The sequence below is a fragment of the Cebus imitator genome, unplaced genomic scaffold, assembly GCF_001604975.1.
Source record: "Cebus imitator isolate Cc_AM_T3 unplaced genomic scaffold, Cebus_imitator-1.0 Scaffold152, whole genome shotgun sequence".
In the NCBI taxonomy this organism is placed as follows: Eukaryota; Metazoa; Chordata; class Mammalia; order Primates; family Cebidae; genus Cebus; species Cebus imitator.
Genome location: NW_016107467.1, coordinates 1,734,639 through 1,754,961, shown reverse-complemented (window position 1 = coordinate 1,754,961; position 20,323 = coordinate 1,734,639). Strand labels below are relative to the sequence as shown.

Genomic DNA, 20,323 nt, shown 5'->3' with positions numbered 1-20,323 from the left:
GATTACAGGCGTGAGCCACCGCGCCCGGCCGGACCCACATATTTCAATAGAAATGTTACAATTGCTACGTTTAACCACAGTACAACACTCACATTAAGGACTAAACAGCTCATTGTATAATAGCTGGAAAGTTAGCCACATTTTAAATAATTCATATGAGAAACTCTATTCTGAATTCCAATCTGATGTTTTCAGGTTTAAAGTGGGAAACTGCATGCATTCCTAAGTGCACATGGGAATTGTTAAGTCACCAACTAAGCTTACCCTTCCATTCTGTAGCATTGCATGCAATGCAAAAAAAAAAAAAAAAAAAAAAAAAAAAAAAAAAAAAAAAAAAAAAAAACAGTATGATCCAAAATGAAGACAGAATACTAAACCCGTATTTCTCTCAAATTCTCAGCGATTATAGGCTGCATCAAAAGCCTCACAACTCACTGCAAAAACTTCTTGCTGCAAGTACTACTTAATATCAAGTCCCATTACACTATGTCTAAAGTAGGACTTGGGTGATATAATGATACAATGTCCCCCTTGTGGCAGCACCTGTCCCCTTCACATGTGTGTTGTGCAATGTGGGTGTGTTGTACTTTCTATAGGTAAGAGGTAGCTGGTCTCATTCACAGAAATCACGTTAGGATACTCACTTTCTGGTAATACTAACTGCCCACTGATTTCCTGGCAAGGGCATGTAACAAAATGTACTGTTCCCAATCCCACAATCCTAGTAGCAAAGAAAAGTTTCAGGGGTGACCTTAGCATCCTTGAAGTGGGCAAAGTAAACACAGGATCAGTAAAACATAGGAATCCAAAGTGGGCTGTGGACCAACCACCAGCTTTCAATTTTGTTATCACTTTGTCAAGCACAGGACTAGCCTGTGAGGTTACAAAGACGAGTGAAACAGTGGACTTGGCAGACTAGTATACAGGGAATTCCTGGGATTTTTTGAATATTTATTACTTTTAGTTAAGGGAAGAAAAACCCTGAAAATGTACAAATAAAACCTAAAGACCACAAACTCTACTGCTAAATTTTACACTAAAAACGTTCTGAAGAATAAAAGGGAATTGTATACTCTTCATTTTAGATAGAGTTTACACAGTTTACTCCTCGCCAGTGGAAAAATCAGTCTTCCCGTTATTAGCCATGAACTATGTACTAGCTACACTATTTAGCAAATAAAATTTAGTGGGTAAGAGATCAAATATAAATGAGAAGCTGAAAACTAAAAAATACGGTAACACACTGACTAGTACTCTTGAGTTCAAAGCAACAGACCTTACCCTCTACTGTAGCTACGGTGCAATATGCCTAAGAGGGTTGAGCATGGTGGCTCACACCTGTAATGCCAGAACTGAGGGAGGCTGAGGCGGACAGATCACCTGAGGTCAGTTCAAGACCAGCCTGGCCGACATGGTGAAACCCCATCTCTATTGAACACACACACACACATACACACACAATGAGCCTGGCATGGTGGTGCACACCTGCATTTCTAGCTACTCAGGAGGCTGAGGCAGCAGAATTATTTGAACCCAGGAGGTGGAGGTTCCAGTGAGCCAAGACCAAGATCGTGCCACTGCACTCCAGCCAGGGCAACAGAGCACGATTTCATCTCAAAAAAAAAAAAAACAAACAAAAAAAACAAAACAAAAAAAAAACCAATGCATAGGAAAGGAGAACCCAGAGTTGAAAACAGAACCCTCCTCTCCACTTCAGGGTATTCTACACTTCTTGCCATGTAGTTGCCTGAAGGTGGGATTTCTTAAAAAAAAAATTTAAGAGCCTTGCTCGGTCACTCAGACTGGAGAGCCATGGTGCGATCTCGGCTCACTGCAACCCCTGCCTCCCAAGTTCAAACGATTCTCCTGCCTGTCTCCCAAGTAACTGGGATTACAGGTGCCCGCCACCACACCCAGCTGGCTTTTGTGTTTTTAGTAGAGACAGTGTTTCACCATGTTGGCCAGGTGGGTCTCGAATTTCTGGCCTCAAGAGATCTACCCATCTCGGCCTCCCAAAGTGCTGGGATTACAGTTGTGAGCCACCACGCCCAGTCTTTAAAATGATTCTTAACACAAACATTGTAAATATATACAAGCAAGCTAATGCCAAATTATACCAATGGAGAAACTTTTATTTACGTCTGTATTCTGTTGACAATCAGCATGATCTGCCTGGCAAAAAACAACTGTCAAGTCAGATGCACCCTCTGTTGGAACACCCTGTCACCACGTAAGAAACAGGGCCGTAACAAAGTCATGCATTATGTTTCCTCAGTTGAGGATCTGAGGTGGATGGTGGGGTGGGGTGGGGTGGGAGAGTGGGGGGCGGCAGCAGGGTAAATACACCATTATGGCACATGAAATAATTACACACATAAAAATATTCTAATTTATATTTTATTGCATTATGAAAATACATTTATTTGGCAAAGTAATCTAGGCTCCAAGTTGAAATAAAAGAAAATTCTGAAGAGAGTGTACTGATTTGTAAAATGTGAAATAGATGTATTCTAACCAATACATATTACCACTCTTATTAGGCCAAAACCCAATAAACCTAATTTTTATAATTCCATATGAAATTACAAGGTGTTTTGCATTCATCCACTTTATGATTAGCACAAATCTTGAGAGAACTGCCCCTTGTTTTATCAAAATCAATGTTAAATTCCTGTTCAGAAGACAATTTGAAACACTACCGAATATTTTTATTTCCTTTGGTTTTATATGTTGCATTTTCATCCTTACCATGTTACATTTTTTCAGAATCAAACACTGTAGCAGCTTCAGATTCTGCCCATGTACCCTTTAAGTAAACTAGTATACTACATTTACATTATTTGAAAAATTGCTGATTTTACAAATGCAAAAATGCATAAATACATGCCTATCTACACCTGCAAAACAAAATACTCTCAGTCTCAATGCTTTAACAGGCCACAACTCCTGACCGAGGATTTCTGGGATGCCTTTCCAAGCCACAGGGCCTGACTGACTATTCCACTGCTTCAAAACACATTTCTGAAAGGTGTAGTTACAATAAACCCTAAGCAGATTAAATTTACCTAATAATCAACATTTAAAATATGACATTTTCACTACTTCCGTTCTACATTTTCCAGAACTGAAAATATATATTTTTCAAAAATGTACAAGGATTTCACTTTTTAAAAGGGAAAAGTGCTAAAAACATAATACACACACATATATATATACACACACACATATATATATATATTTTTTTCTCACTTTCCTCATCAGCATCTTCAAATTCTTTTTACATGTTGGGTTATAGTCTAGAGAACAGGTAAGCAATCTGCTCAAGGTCAAAAACAAAGTATCTTTAATCACTGAGGTCTTGATTCTTCACTCAGATCTTTTAATAGGACTCTACTTGATGTATGTTAAGAAATATGCCCAAAATCAGCTTTTTAAAAATTCATAAATGAATCAGTTACTATTAGAACTGACATTTTCATTAAGCAAAGTCTGTGTTAAGTGCACCTATGCATACTTGTGGAAATTTACTTCCAATGGCCATCAGTATCTAAAACCAGCTTAACAAGGATTTCCCAATTTAACTACAGAAGTATTCCACCTACCCTAAAGAAGATATTCCATGAGCATTCTACAATTATCTGTATAAACAGCAACAAGTTTGATCTATGATCAACATATGAGTATCTAATAAATATTAAAACTATTAAACTATAGATTAAAATGCAGATCTCTCATAGAGTTAAGTGATGTCACTTTGGTACATTCACCATTATTGTACTTTATTTAATAAAGAAATACATTTGCTCTTGCAAATATAGCAATTGCAAGTTTACAAATAAAACCACAGACCTCAAAGTCGTTAATGCTAAATCTTCAACTTATAACCAACAAAAGTACATCAATTTGTTTACAAATGGTCCATGGCACTACAATTAAAATAAAAAATATCAAAGGTCACAGGATCTTAGGTAGGTTTACTGACAATTTCATAAATATTCTAAAGAAACTTTCAAAATTTCTAAACTTAAATTTGTTTCATTTTAACATTTTTGAAAATGTTTAAAATTTACAATGTTTAATTTTTCCCCTCTTGGGTACAGTAAATCCATGTTAAGATTTTATTCCAACTATTAGACATAAATATATCATCCAGCTGCTGTGAATCTGACAGTCAAGTCAGTCAGTAGTACATTATCCTACAAACATAAATAGATCCAAATCGTTTTCGTATTTATAGTCATGACAATTTAAGTAGTCAAAATGTAAAACTCGTGGTTGCCCCCCAAATCACCCAAAAAGCATATGATACAGTGTCAGAAATTGTTTGCATCACTTTTAGAAGCTCATCTGTGTAGTTCAGGTATCTGAAACTTAAAAAAAAGGGATTCTTTCATATTTTGATAAAAAGGTACTCAAATATTTCATAACATTAATATTTATTGCTTTATATGAATACTGTATTGAAAGCCCAAGCATTCAGTTTACACACAGAAATTATACAACTATATACCGCTTCACAAAGGCAGTGAACACATTACATTCTACAAAATCTACTTTACAGAAATTTAAAAACTCTAAATATCAAAAGGTACAGCTGAAGAAACAGGTATAAATTTGGCAGCCAGTAATTTTGACAGGGAAGTTGCAGCTTGCATGACTTTAAACATGTAAATTTGAAAATACTGAATTTGAAGTAATCATTGTGCTTTGTGTTGATCTGAAAAATAGAACACTGGCTGTCGAAGAAGCATGTTCAAAAATATTTAATTCACTTCAAAATGTCATACAAATTATGGTGGTCTCTATGCACCCCTAAAGCTTCAGTCATTCAGCTCAGGTACATAACTAAAGTAATATATTAATTCTTCCAGTACAGTGGTGTTTCATACCATTGACATTTGCATACTCTAGAATAATTTAGAAAGACGTGTAATATTCACAATGTTCCGAAAAGCAAGCAAAAGGTCACAGAACCTGCTTGGTTCTTCTGAGATGGTCTCCTATCAGCTTCATAAGCATTCATTCTACAAAATAGTAAGCTAACATTTGAACACAATTTCCAAGATAAAGCATATTTTCTCATAAATAATGAAGTCTTTTTCTCAGGCACCTCACAAGTATACAAAAGAATTTGAGTTTGAACAGATTTCTTGGAATGTGTTTAGCCTGGTATTTCAACAGACTTAAGATTTCCAGGGTTTCACAAGAGCCAGATTTTATTTCAATTACTCAGAAGAGAAAGAAAATGTCTTCTGAAAGAGGTGAACTCAATCATTACCAATAGAAAAAGTATCCACTGTATTCATCTCTTATAGAAACAGAAAAATATAACATTTCCCCCCTTAGAATAATATATATATATATATATATTTATGTATATATGACTTAAAGTTCCATTGTACATAGCCAAATAATAAAATCTGGAAACCAGGTTGAAACCCTATAATTCACATGTTAATATGTTGAAACTATGACCAAAATATGAAAACTGCTAGAGCTATCAGAAAGAGACAAGAAGCTTCTTGCATATGCATAAACTAAATGTGATAATCTCAAAAAACTTTTCAAAATTATAATTATTACCTTCCAGTTTAAAAACTTTAATTCCAAATTAAAAAAAAAAAAAAAAAAANAAAAAAAAAAAAAAAAATCTATACACAAACCACTGATTTGCCCAGACCAAAGAAAGAAAAAGAGAAAAAAAAAAAGTCAGCGGTAAGGTAAGCAGGACCCAGAGGAGCTGATATTCACAGTTCTTACATATACAACTCTTTCAGGAATTATCCATAAAGTACTTTATTTTACAACCTGCTTCTCTTGTAAAACTAAAGGTCCACTTTATTACATAAAAGTTTTATACAGTGTTAAAACCAGAACTGTATGTAAAATACTGCATCTAAATGTTTCTAAATAGTTAGTCTTGTTCCATTGGTTCATCGGTGACTTCTGTGGCTTCATCATAATTTCCCATGGATGATTCTGAAAGAATCTCTCCAGTTTTACTGGAATTGGATCCTACTAATTCTTCTGTTTCAAGGCAGTCAGAAGAACCACTACTTACAGGGCCTTCGTTTTCACTACCTCCAGAGTGCAGTAAATCTTTCTCAGCTTGAGACACTTCAGATTCCTCCATTTGATTATTTTCCTCAGAAGTCTCTTCACTCACAGTTAAGGCATCATCAGTTTCTTTTTCTTGATTTTTTCTTTCTGGGATCATTTCTCTTGATGTCATAAAAGACTCTAAAAATAAGCAAATGTTGTTGTAGTTAAATTTTATTTTCAAAATACCTCCACAGTTAAGTTTCATGAATTCTGATATTCTATAGTTCAAATCATATACCCTGAAATTCAGCAGCAACTACATACAGGTGGGAGAAAAGCCCAACATCAGCATTATAAGGAGTTCCGTTACGTAAAATTCTTTCATGAAAAAAAATGAAGTACAAGAATTTGAGGATCTCCTTACTCCACCCTTTTACAGATGGTCTCTAAATACCTTCTTCTTCCTCTTCATCCTCTTCTTCATCCTGTTCTGTACAGTGCTGCCGGGTACAATGACTTTCTTTGTCTTTATCCTGAGATGAAGATGATGCTTCTGTTTCTTCTACCACAACTGAAGAAGTTTCACTGGAAGTCGTTTGACTGGCTGTTTCTCTGACTTCACCTTCTTTGTCAAACCTGAGTCTTTTTACCTCATGCTCCTCAGCTTCCACAGCATCTTCATCTGGATGTTTATTTTTCATAGGGCTCACTGAGGAAACTTCTGATTCAGATGTCGAAGAGTCACTGTAAATGTTTTTTTTTATAGTGTCGTTAATAAAATTATTTTCCCCATCTTCTACATCCCCATTTTTAAGGTTAGTGTTTTAAATTGCATTTTAGTGTCAAAGTTAAATTATAACACCTGAGCAAAGAAAAACCAAAGAGAATAATTTCAAGGCAACCTAAACTGTTTGATGAATAATTCCCAGTAGGACTTAGAAAAGCTTTATGACTTTTCTGTGCAATTCTCCAGTAAATTAAATATTCTCCTATAATAAAACCGCAAGACTTCCATACAGAAATACTAAGTTCTCTCCCTCATTCAGTCTTCCTTCCCTTAGTGTGATATAGAAAATTTGAAGGTATAAATAAAAGATGTCCTTTTATGAACTACAATGAGAAACTATTCACAAAACCAACTTATTTATAAAGATCTTTTCTCTTTCAAGTAACTTTCAGAAATAACAAATGAAATGTATCAAAACTACTTTACAGTTAGACCCTACATAAACAGTCTCCCCAAATTAGCAGTTTTAAGTCTTGTCTATGTCCACCTTCAACATTTGCTACTGCTGCAGAGAAGCCACTGCTCCTATAAACCACATGAAAACCTTGTTTTGTCACTCAGAACTTATTAGTAAGTGATAAGTACTGATTGTTAACTACTAATAAAAATATTATTTTTAATATAAAACATACACAAACCTGTGATTTTTCTCTTCATTTTGCTGCAAATTTGCCTCCTTGCTGTCTGTGCTCTCAGGCAACCCATTTGTTGTCATGGGAGCTGACAAAGAAACCTTTGGTCGATTAAGTGGCCTGGGTGTCCCAGGCCCATTTATATTAGACCTATAATAAGATAAATAAACATCATTTCCTATTTTTATAAAAAGTCATCCCTCCTACGGTATGTTTATGTGAATATATCACAGAAGTATTTGCTGCAACTTGTGTTTTCAGGCCCATGGCTTATCAAATTAATAAATTCTATGTAGTTTATCTTATAGTGTCCACAAAATGCCCAATTTTTAAAAAGTACACTAAGTGTGCCACTCGAAATCAGGACAACACAAACTCCATAGGTACTAAAAATCAATAATCTCACCTCTCAGTATAGCTTGGTGAATTTCCAGGAAACATAACACCATTCATTCGATTTAAACTATTGGAATTGTTCTTCCTATAAGAAAAGAAAATATACTTATGGATGACTTCATTTTTTTTATTTTTTGGGATGGAGTCTGGCTCTGTCACCCAAATTGGAGTGCAGTGGCGCAATCTCGGTTTACTGCAACCTCCACCTTCCAAGTTCAAGTGATTCTTGTGCCTCAGCCTCCCAAGTAGCTGGGATTACAGATGTGCGCCACCATGTCCAGCTATTTTTTGTATTTTTAGTAGAGATGGGGTTTTACCATGTTGGCCAGGCTGGTTTTGAACTCATGACCTCAAGTGATCTGCTCATCTTGACCTACCAAAGTGCTGGGATTACAGGCATGAGCCGCCGCACCCAGCATTTTTTTTTTTTTTTTTTTTTTTTTTTTTTTTTTTTTTTTTTTTTTTTTTTTTCCTGAGTGCATGGATCCATGATTCCACCAATGCTCCCCTTTGAGATCTTACATGTGGATGTTATTTGAAGCAAAGGGAGTGTGATGACTAATCCTGGTATAACACCAGGAGCTTTAAATCTTGAAAATGTGGGGTTGCTTCTCTTGGCCCAGTAGTTTGCTGCTGTTGCTAAGTTTGGGAACATTCATGGTGAGGCAAAGTAAACTCCCAAACTCAAAATACTTCCCCAGTGCCTTTTTAACCGTTGTTTTTTTTCTCCTCAAAGACTGGGATCTCAGACACAATGGCAGGTAGAGCAGTGGAGCCATCCATGCACTGATCTAGAAACATTCTCACAGCATAACAGGTTGTCATCTGTGCTTTCTTAGCAACTAGCTTGACTTGACCAAGTAGCTTGCATTCAGGGAATTCAAATTCTCCAAACAGAAATGTCAACATTAATTCTCCAACCCATGGTCTTGAGCTGATCCAACCTATGGCTGATCCTGCATTGTAGCTGATCAGCAGATCAGTACTCTCACCATGTGAAAGTTTTCCAATAGATGCCATCATTGCCTTGAATCGTCTCTGAACTTGGAGACTGCTGGTTCCAATCTTAACACTTGATCCGGCGACAATGCCTATCAAAAGGCCACAGCAGTGGCAGAGAGCTGATGACTTCTCAAGGGCAATAAAATTAGGCATATTTTTAAAACTGCTAGCATAAGGAGTACCCATTTCCTTGTTCTCGTTCCCAACCACAATTAGACCTCTTGCTCACACCAACACTTAGCAATGCCTTGTGTAACCCATCAAATATAAAGCACAAGAATACTAAACTTGGGGTCACAGGGTGGAAATGAGATTTATTTGCTGGGTCTAGCACAGACTTGGCTGCTTTTTTAATGTCCTTAACACCCCCAATGCTGGGTGTGGGTTCCAATACATCAAGTGAATACTGTCTGCTTTTCCCGGACAGCTCAAATCTTCCTCAAAGGTCCAGGAGGCCATTAGTGTCCACTGCATCATCTGGAGGGCTGCTGGTCTGCAAGTCCTTTCTTAGATGAGACAATGTGGGAGATTGATTCCGACTTAATTCTTTAATTTTGGTATGAATCATGGGTCTAAAAGATCTTTTGTAAGATCTGTCACAGACCCAAACAAAAAGACTTTGTGAGAATTAGCATAAGCATACAATTTAAGAAAAGAATCCGTTATTAGTCACTATGTCTTGACTGCACTTCTTTACCATTTTTCCAAAATACCTCACATTAATTAGCAAAACAAAACATATTTTGGTTCATAAAGGAAAGAAATTTTATACATTTTAATAGTTTTTCTGTCAAGAAACGTAGTATGGAATTATTTTAGACTCTTATTTAACAACATAATTATATTCTTGAGAACATTCTAAAAAACAAATTCACTGGGCTGGGCGTGGTGGTTCACACCTGTAATCTTGGCATTTTGTGAGGCCAAGGTGGGAGGATCACTTAAGCCCCTGGGAGTTTAAGGTTGCAGTGAGCTATGATCACTCACCACTGCACTCCAGCCTGGGTACAGAGTAGTCTATGAAAGCAGAGCCAGATTAACCTTAAACCAATGGTTCTCAACAGGGACAACCTCCCCTCCCTGTACTCCACATCCCCAGAGAACATCTGGCAATGTCTAAAGATATTTGAAGAGGGGAACACTACTGGTATAAATGGGTAGAGGTCTAGGACACTGCAAAATCTCATAATTCCCAGGACAGCCACTCACAATAGAATTATCTGGTACAAAATGTCCATGGTTCCAAGGTTGAGAAACTGTGTCCTAAATTTAATTCTTACTTTGCTGTATATAAATCTTGACAACTACAAACACTTTTCCATCATAAAGAGAAAAGCCATCAAGCAGTTATTCCAAATATGGGAATTATGCCCTAGAGATACCATGGAAAGACATCTAAGATGGCATTTCAGGGAAATGAGTGCCATTTGACAGTATGCAAAATCCAGTAACATTTAAATTATAGTAAATGACTAATCTCTTTAATTCACATCTCTTTACTGGAAAAAAAAAAAAACATACAGATAATGTTATCAGTAATATTCTACTTTGGGGATTGAATGGTAGGTTCACAAGTATGTTATCACACTTAATTACATGTAAAATAAATCCAGTATATTTTAAGAATAACGTATTAGAAGCAATAAAATAATTAAAAACAGTATTAAATAATATACTAGAAATAGAAAAAATATACATACTCTGAAGAAGGATAAACACAGCTAACAACCATCACATTCTGCAATAACAAAAATTAGTTATTTAGTATGAGGAAAAGTACTACAACATAAAGTTTAATCATTTGTTTTTAACTTGTTTCTAAAATCATGGTGGTGGGTTAAATTCCATTGATTCTAATTTTGCTAATAAAGAAAAATAAATGGTTAAAAATGAAAACCAGTTAAATGAAAAATAAATGGTTAAAAATAAAAACAACAAAAACTAAAAGGACCAAAACAGAGTATCCTACTCAGCCACTGATTTTTTTTCCCTAGACTTATTTTTTACCCTAATCTAGTTATTCTAGACCCCTGACATCATATACTATATGTAGTAGTGGAACCAAGCTCTCTTATTTTAGGTGGAATCACCCAAAGATGTCGAGAGATTGAAGTATTTAGGACACATGTAACTGATTTTCATTACAAAGCAACACCCAATCCATAGCTTGTTATGTTGCATCATACATCCCACACAAAGAGACTCAAACCTTTTTTTGTAATATATTCACAATCTTCCTGGTAAAAATAACTTTACTAGTAGTCAGTGTTCACTTATAAGCCATAGTGTTTTGCATTTAATCCCCCTCACAGCCCTATTATTAACCACATTTTACTGAGAAGAAAGCTAACTGGCCCAAGGTTACACAACTGTGAAGCACTGTAACCCTGATTTAAAGGCAGGGCACCTGGTATGACTACTGCAACATATTGCTTCTTTACCCAAAGATCTCAGAAATCTAATTATTAAAACTCCTGGAGCTGAAAAATAAGTACTGATGAACCATCTTAGTTTCCTGGCCTTTGGGGATATTATTCAATTGAGTGTACAGAGGATCAACAAAACATATTAACCCAGTAAGGCCTCAAGAGCTATTGCAAATCACTATGTAATGGTTTACGATTCCTGTTTCCAGGGTAAAATAAAGTGAATTTGAACCAGATCCTTAAAATGAACACTGGAGTGTTTGAGGACCAATCATCAACAGAAAACTAGAACTCGCTAGTCCGATCTTGGTTCTCACAGGGCTCCTTCATTTTTCACTCAAGTCAATTTCTTACTTTTCACTCCCTTAAATACCTTGAATCTTTGTTCTTCACACCATTTCCTTTATTCAGAATACCCTTCCCTTACTCTAACATTCACTCAACTCCCTCCACACACACAAACACTAATGTTTATCCCTCAATCTCACCTGCATCTTTCTACTCAATACCTCATTTACAAGCTTTGCATCAGTAAATTTCCAAAGTTATGTACCTCTGAACTCCAGAATTGAGAAAATAAATTCCATGCATAAATAAACTTTATAAAACACTCTGTAAAGTTAAAATAGCAATTATAACTTCTCAGAACCTTTAATAAGTTGATGTACACTATGATTTTCCAAGAAATAATAAGCTGCTTTTCCCAAACTTCAATGATCAATATGCAAACTCTCCCCTACCTGCTCCTATTAAATCTCTTCGTAAAACATAAAACGCAACTTGGAAAACAATTTGGGAAACTCAAGGTAGGATGGAAAACATATTTCAAGAACAGGTACCTGAAACAGGTCTTATTCAATCATCTTTTCTAATAAAAGTTGTTAAACTGCAGCATAATTCCAATAATAAAATAAATACCTTTTCTACTCCTCTGAGAAATTTGTCTGTTCCTGTATAGTTTCTCCTTGGATCTGTTAACAATTCACATAGTCGCTGAATAGTAAAAGGGATACTGCAAAAGAATGTAATTTTACAGTGTGAGGTCACTGATTATCAAGAAAATCAGGAACATTATTTCTTTTGCTAGGTCAATCTGTGTCTAGTCACCCATGTGTTAAGATACAAAAGAAAATGCTGTAATAGGGAAACAAATGGATGAGTCAATTCAAATAGACAAGAAAATAAGCATATCTTTCTATTTAACAAAAAAAGAACTCTCCCTTCCTTGATTTAAAAAGCAATAAAGTCAGGGGTGGGGGGTCTGGGGGAATGGTTAACGGGCACAAAAATATAGTTAGAATGAACAAGATCTAGTATTTGAAAACACAACAGGTTGACTACACCACTAATTTATTGTACACTTTAAAATAAGAGTATAAGTGGAGTGTTTGTAGCAGAAAGCATAAATGCCTGAGGGAATGGATAACCCAATTACTCTGATGTGATTATTACGCATTGTATACCTATATCAAAAGTATCTCATGTACCCCATAAATATATAAACCCACTATTTACCCACATAAATTCTTGTTTTTTACAAAAAGCGATTTAGAAAGAACATCCAAAATTAAGAAAGCTTCAAAACTGTGGAAAAAAATTTTATATAATATTCTAAATTCTGATAATTTGATTACGTTTACAAAAGAGGTAATACAAATAATCAAGTTGGGGTTTATTTAATATAGAAACTTTTTCTCAAGTATTCTTCTGCACCCAAAGTTTTCTTTAAAATGTTCAAACAAAACTACAAATAAAGTATTTTAAATATGGTTCTGCTCCATTATTATAATTTCATATACAACCTACATGTTTAATCCAACTTAAAATACAGCAATAATGATTTAACTTTACCAAATACTTTCACTATACTTCAATTTTCACTAGGTCATAGTAAATACAAAATTAATATAGCCTAGAACTAAAATCATTTTATATTAATATTTTTAAAGGTTTTGAGCTCATGTATCTATTAGCATTCATAAGAATTACAAACCAAAAAGAGAACAGCTGAATTATGAGTATGAGGTACACCAAACGCAGCTAAAAAGTACAAACAAAAATCTTCGGACACCAGTGTCTGCCATACCAATCTGTTTATTCTCTTTAATGAAAAGAATTACAAGGCCTCAAATTAATAGTTAACATTCACAAAGTAGTTTTTTTTTTTTTTTTGAGACAGAGTCTCGTACTGTCGCCCAGGCTGTGGTTAAGTGGCGTGATCTTGGCTCACTGCAATCTCCGCCTCCTGGGTTAACGCAATTCTCCTGCCTCAGCCTCCTGAGTAACTGGGATTACAGGCGTGCGCCACCACACTAAGCTAATTTTTTCGTATTTTTAGTAGAGACAGGGTTTCATCACCATGTTGGCCAGGATGGTCACAATCTCCTGACCTCGTGATCCTCCCGCCTCGGCCCCGCAAAGCGCTGGGATTACAGGCATGAGCCACTGTGCCTGGACAGTTGTTTCATTTTTTTACAGGCAGTTTGACACAGTATTTTCTTCCCCCACAAGGTGCAGCAGCTAGTGAGTTATAATGCCAGGACTTAAACCCAATCTCTCTAACTTCAAATTCCATGTCCTTTCCACGGTACCACACATATTTTACAAAACTATGGTTGTTTATTTTCTAATTGATAAACTACATTTGGTTCTCATATTCTTTCCATCAATGCTATTCTTATGTTCAAAGTATAAGATGTCCAAAAAATTCTGAAAATGCTTAAAGTACATGTTATTCATATGAGAACAAATGTTTTTAGATAAATTTTAGAGTCCAAGAATCAATCTTTTGTCTCAAATCTAAAGTCTTATCCAAACCTAAAAGTGAGAAAACTGTTCTGCCAAAAGACAAGGCACTGAATAAAAGATTAAATGTTTGCCTGATATCCCATTCAGAAGCAACTAGAAATTCCTCTGGGTTTCTAAGGAAGAATACTCTTTCTTGCCTTAGAAAATCCACTCAGAGTGAATTACAGCGTCAAAACGAAGAATCCTTTTAAATGGGGAAGTACAAAGCACACCAACAGCATTACTAATTATAAAACAGGCTTACACATCTTTTGTTTCATTCCTATAAAGACAACATATAATTAGAAATCTACAGCTAATACACAAAACTCCACTTTTAGTTTAAGCATTTTCCAAGTTGCATGTATAACAGTATCGGTTTCTCATTTGTCAATCAAAATTTTCTCATCCTTGACTGAAGGTTTCTTAAGGGCAGGAGCTCTTCACATACATTATGTTCAATATATAATTTTGTGTATGTGTACATATATATGCACATACATATATATACACGCACATACATATATACACATATATATGTGAAAGCCAGTATTATCGTGGATTTCAGAATATTAGTGGTACAACTCGCCTTAGCTCCTCTTCTAGTTCACTGCTCTTCAAACCTTACACACACACACCACACCTATTTCCTCACATTTATCACTCCACAGTGATACTATCATTAAAAGTTTATTATTCAAAACATACAAAATAGCACCACCAGTTTGAGTATTCAACAAATGCTTGGGTATTCAAATAGTACTTAACTGAAATACATTGTGTAGTAGTTATGCCTTTTCTTCCAACTAAAATTTTTTCCCACACTATGTTTTCTCACTAAGTAAAATTAGTTTTAACAGATGAGCATTTTTTTTCTTCCCAGAGACAGGGTCTTGCTATGTTGCCCAGGCTGGAGTGCAGTGGCTATTCACAGGCACGATCCCACTACTGATCAGCACGGGAGTTTTGACCTCCTCCATTTCCGACCTGGGCCAGTTCACCCCTCCTTAGACAACCTAGTGGTCCCCCACTCCTGGGAGGTCAACATATTGATGCTGAACTTAGTGCAGACACCCAATCGGCATAGCACACTACAGCCCAGACCTCCTGGGACTCAGGATCCTCCAGCCTCAGCCTCCCAAATAGCTGGGACTACAGACATGCACCACCGTGCCTGGCCAGATGAGCATTTTAGAACTTCTCGTTTAACATTTACACTGAGTATCTTGGCTTTCTTTAGAAACCTAAGTTAAACTGTAGCCAATTATTAATATTTTATCTGTTGGTTTAATATTAATACTGCTGGTCTGGGAGGGGAGTATGTGTTTACACAGCAAGGCCAGCCACAACAGCCTACGATAAAATGAGTTTACGATAAAATGAGTTTAAGTTCTCAATTTCAGAAGCTTTTTTCCAAAAGATCCTTATTTCAAAAAACAAAAGCTTTTAAAAGCCATTTACCAAGTGTCCAATAGATGGCACTAAAATGTCACATAACACTCCCTTTTCTCATATGACAGGCTAAAACACAACCAAACACTTCCTACAAATCAATGTATCCACTGTAAATATTAGTATGATAACTGAATGTAACAACAGCATTGAAAGGTCTCTTTACATATAGATTGTACTTTTAAACTTCTTCCATAAATATAAGAGCCTATTATAAATTAGAAATAGTAACCTTGCTCAACAGCACAGTCGACAGGCATGAAAATAATTACAATTACAGTAATAAATGCTAACAAAATTGTGTAAAAAGTGCTATGGAGACAGAATAAACTGTATGCTGAGCTTAGTAAGCATGACGCTGGAAAAACTTAATTTGAAGTAGACCTCTAAAAGAAGGCAAAAGAATAAACCAGGTAAGCCAGTACAGAATGAATACATTTGGTAAAAGTATAAGAAAACTCTGTCCTCTGGCCAGGCATGGTGGCTCACGCTTGTAATCCCAGCACTTTGGGAGGCCAAAGCAGGCAGATCACCTGAAATCAGGAGTTCTAGACAGCGTGGCCAACATAGTGAAACCCCGTCTCTACTATAAATACAAAAAATTAGCTGGGCGTGGTGGTGGGCGCCTGTAATCCCAGCTACTCAGGAGGCTGAGACAGGAAAATCACTTGAATCCGGGAGGGAGAGGCTGCAGTCAGCCAAGATCGTGTCATTGCACTCCAGCCTGGGCAACAAGAGTGAAACTCTTGTCTCAAAAACAAAACAAAACAAAAAAAAGCTCTGCTCTGATAGTCATCCATTAGACATAGCATAGAAAATAGTTTATTCTAACTCCTGAAAATATTAAGGTTTTTCCCACACATATTAAGAAAAGCAAATATAGGAAGAGGAGTGTTAAAACAAACACACATGCCACTCATTCTCAATAAAAAGTCTCAATTGAAATCCTTCAATCTGGTAGGGAGTGGGGACAAGATGCTCCTTAGTAAAGGTGTACTATAAAATAAACTTTGGGCCAGGTGCAGTGGCTCACGCCTGTAATCCCAGCACTTTGGGAGGCTGAGGCGGGCGGATGACCTGAGGTCAGGAGTTCGAGACCAGCCTGGCCAACATGGTGAAAACCCGTCTCTACTAAAAATACAAAAATTAGCCAGGCGTGGTAGCAGGTATCTGTAACTATCTTTATTAAAAACAAAAAACAAACAAACAAAAAAACACCTTGTAGAAAAATATTTGGGGTTACTTAAAACGCATTTGGTCAAAAATTAGCCAGGCGTGGTGATGCACACCTGTTATCCCAGCTACTTGGGAGGCTGAGGCAGGAGAATTGCTTGAACCTGGAGGTGGCGGCTGCAGTGAGCCAAGATCAAGCCCTGCACTCCAGCCTGAGTGACAGAGCAAGACTTTGTCTCAAAAAACAAAGAAAAGAAAAGAAAAAGTATTTGGCTTAATCTGCAATGCTATATCATCTGATTTATTCGTACTGTAAAATGGAAAACTAAGATTATAAAAAAAAAAAAAAAGATATGACTAGCTAGCATTTCAAATTTTTTAAAACTTTGTCTATAAAATCCAGTAACATTTTTATAAAAACCCCACACATTAAGGATCCACCTTTGGTTAAAATATATGGTTAAAAATGATATATTTTGTATATATAAAATATATTTTTATTTTTATTATCTATTTAATAAAATATAAATTATACATTTATATAACAATGTATATTATAAAATATATTGATGTATTTTAACCATATGTGTATCATTCATACCCCCCCACACACACACAACCCCATAGGAGACCTTACTCAAACTGAATTTACCTAAGACTTCCTGGTCTTGTCTGAAAACACAGATTCTGTAAGTATACTTCAAAGATTATCATGATGACTAAATATGACATAATGTATGTGGTATATTAAATCACCTAAAAGTGCCAAAAATACTTTAGAAAGTTCAATAAATCTTCGTTCTTATTATCATCATTCCATCTACTATTTGATAGAGACTGTAGGAAAGCACAAATGGTCCAAAGGCCAACAAAACCAAAAATATAGCTGTCTTTAAAAATACTCCCTTGGAAAACAACTAACCCTTATTAATAGGATCACACATTTTACGTTACAAATCTTAATCAGAATGCAAGCTGTCCCTATATACCATTTTTTAAAATCAGAAGTCTTGTAGATCTAAAGCTATGGAAGCTGAAATACCAAGAAAGTTGCTGAATATAAGGGAAAGACATCTCTACATAAAGTAGCAATTCAATGCTATTTTTTTAAAAGATAAATTCTCAGTAATAAGGCTAAACCCTAAAGAAATAATTTCCTAAGCTTCTATTGTAACCTAAATATCTATAAAAGTACACAGTTGGAAAGAAGGCCCTCAAAAATTAGGCGCATACTTCATCCAGACTCTGAGAAAATCCGTTAACTACATTAACTTTTTATTACATAAGCAATACATAAGCAACTTTTCCACATGAAAAAAAGCTATGTTAACATGTAGCACAGAGGTATTAGAGTAAAAAGCTAAAGAAATGACCATAAAATCTGACATCTTACTAAAAAAAAAAAACAGTCACTTTTGTTTTATGCATATATATGTGAATTTTACTGTCTTTTCTGATTAAATTGACCACATTAGTGGTGTCTTAGTTAACAGAAATACTGATTTAAAATGTTTATATGGAAACTAAGAATATCTCTGCTATCAAAGGCTGAATAAGCTCAAATTTTGTTTACACTTATGAAGTGTTACAAAACTCAGAAATACCATTAGAATCCTGTGATATTAGCTTTACTTGAAGCAACATGCTCTTTCTGTACTCAGGCTTTACCACTAACATAAACATATACATACATAAATATTTATATGAGGCCAGATACGGCAGCTCAGGCCTGTAATCCCAGCACTTTGGGAGGCCGAGGCAGGTGGGTCACCTGAGGTTAGAAGTTTGAGACCAGCCCGGCCAACATGGTGAAACCCCATCTCTAATAAAAAATACAAAAATTAGCTGGGCATAGTTGGTTATGCCTGTAATCCCAGCTACTCAGGTGACTGAGGCAGAATTGCTTAAACCCGGAAAGGGGGTGTTTTGGCGAGCTGTGATCACGCCACTGCACTCCAGCCCAGCCAATAGAGGAACCAAACCAAAACAAAACCAAAAAAACACCAATTCGTACACATATAATTTTATACCTCAAATCAAATGACAGCCTTTGCCTCTTTTAATAATAAGGAACCCCAATGTTGTAAGTAAACTAATGTCTGTACCACTCCTTAACCCAAAATTAATCTAAGCAATTGTCAAAACTTTTAATAAAGTTAATCATCTCTTGGAGTTCCTATAGTCTGAAGTGTTATTTTATTTGCATCAATAACCCTAGCAAGAAAAGGTTAATTCGCTTTCTGTTATTTTCCATTTTTAAGAAGTCTACTAGAGAGATTACCACATCAAACCATACTACCACTAGACAAAACCAAGTGGGGAACAGGGTAAGGAGGGATAGTTACTAAATAATGCCAGTTCTTGAGTAATTAAGAGAATGGAAAGGGTAAAGAAAAAACAAATAGGGGTGGTGAGTGTGTGTGTGTAATCTGCCACAAGTACACTTTAACTATTATACTCAGCAAACACTGACACAAATAATTAGCAGCACAAAAACCCATTTCCCCCAGCCAACTGAGAAGCAGAAAAATCAGGAAGCAATAAAGTGGGTTAAGAGAGTCAGAGAACAAAGTAATTTGAGTAAGAACCCAGTCTCTCAGTCCCTGAATCATCTAGAGCTAACTGTAAAGCAAACAACACACAAACTAAAAATGAAACTGGGGTTGTTTTATTCTACAATCCAGATTTTGGAGTATAAAAGTCTCATACATAACTTCAAAAGATCGGCCGGGAGCGGTGGCTCACACCTATAATCCCAGCACTTTGGGAGGCCGAGACGGGTGGATCATGAGGTCAAGAGATCGAGACCATCCTGGTCAACATGGTGAAACCCTGTCTCGACTAAAAATACAAAAATTAGTTGGGCATGGTGGTGCATGCCTGTAATCCCCAGCTACTTGGGAGGCTGAGGCAGGAGAATTGGTTGAACCTGGGAGGTGGAGGTTGTGGTGAGCCAAGACTGCACCATTATACTCCAGCCTGAGCAACAAGACTGAAACGCCATCTCAAAAGAAAAAACAACCCAAACACAAAGATAAAATTGAAAAATTTTATAAACATGTTTCAACATACCAATATATTAAAATACAGACAAAAAAAGTAAATTAAAAGCAGAAAAAACTTAATGCATCACTGATTAAATAAGAATTAGATTCTGCCTGTTCAGAGAAAGTGATTCATAAACTGCCATTCTGAAAAATCAAATTTAAAATATAAGATCAGGCCACGTTCGGTGGCTCATGCCTGTAATCCCAACACTTTGGGAGGCCGAGACAGGTGGATCACCTGAGGTCCGGACTTCCAGACCAGCCTGGCCAACATGGTGAAACCCGATCTCTACTAAAAATTCAAAAAAACATAGCTGGGTGTGGTGACACACACCTGTAATCCCAGCTACTCGAGAGGCTGAGGCAGGACAATCGTTTGAACCTGGGAGACGGAAGCTGCAGTGAGCACTCCAGCCTGGGTGACAGAGAGAGACTCCATCTCAACATAAACAAACATAAATAACAAATAAATAAAAGTTCAAAATACCTATGGTTCAAAAATAAAGCTTTTTTTTTTTTTATTTGCAGCCCCAGCTGTTGCACAAAAATAAAATTTTAAAAGAAAAATGCAGCCGGGCG

The 20,323-nt window shown here is 36.0% G+C and overlaps 2 protein-coding genes across 4 annotated transcripts in view; both read right to left on the bottom strand.

Annotated features, from left to right (window-relative positions):
• Positions 1 to 2,379: 2,379 nt before the first annotated feature.
• Positions 2,380 to 20,323, bottom strand: part of PPP4R2 (protein phosphatase 4 regulatory subunit 2) — a 73,588-nt gene continuing 55,644 nt past the window's right edge. For all 3 annotated transcript variants that reach the window (XM_017543312.2, XM_037743765.1, XM_037743766.1), the window contains exons 4-9: positions 12,204 to 12,297; positions 10,560 to 10,597; positions 7,868 to 7,942; positions 7,468 to 7,611; positions 6,497 to 6,786; positions 2,380 to 6,240 (exon numbers count right to left, since the gene is read on the bottom strand). In XM_017543312.2, coding sequence (XP_017398801.1) covers positions 5,915 to 6,240; positions 6,497 to 6,786; positions 7,468 to 7,611; positions 7,868 to 7,942; positions 10,560 to 10,597; positions 12,204 to 12,297 — 967 coding nt within the window. In that variant the 3' untranslated portion in view covers positions 2,380 to 5,914. The remainder of the gene's footprint in view (positions 6,241 to 6,496; positions 6,787 to 7,467; positions 7,612 to 7,867; positions 7,943 to 10,559; positions 10,598 to 12,203; positions 12,298 to 20,323) is intronic.
• Positions 8,258 to 9,507, bottom strand: EBLN2 (endogenous Bornavirus like nucleoprotein 2; the record flags this gene model as incomplete). The annotated part of the gene is given in 5 exon segments (XM_017543313.2): positions 8,258 to 8,525; positions 8,527 to 8,582; positions 8,584 to 9,070; positions 9,072 to 9,478; positions 9,481 to 9,507. Coding segments are annotated over 5 exon segments (1,245 nt in total), but the record flags the coding sequence as incomplete, so codon positions are not given.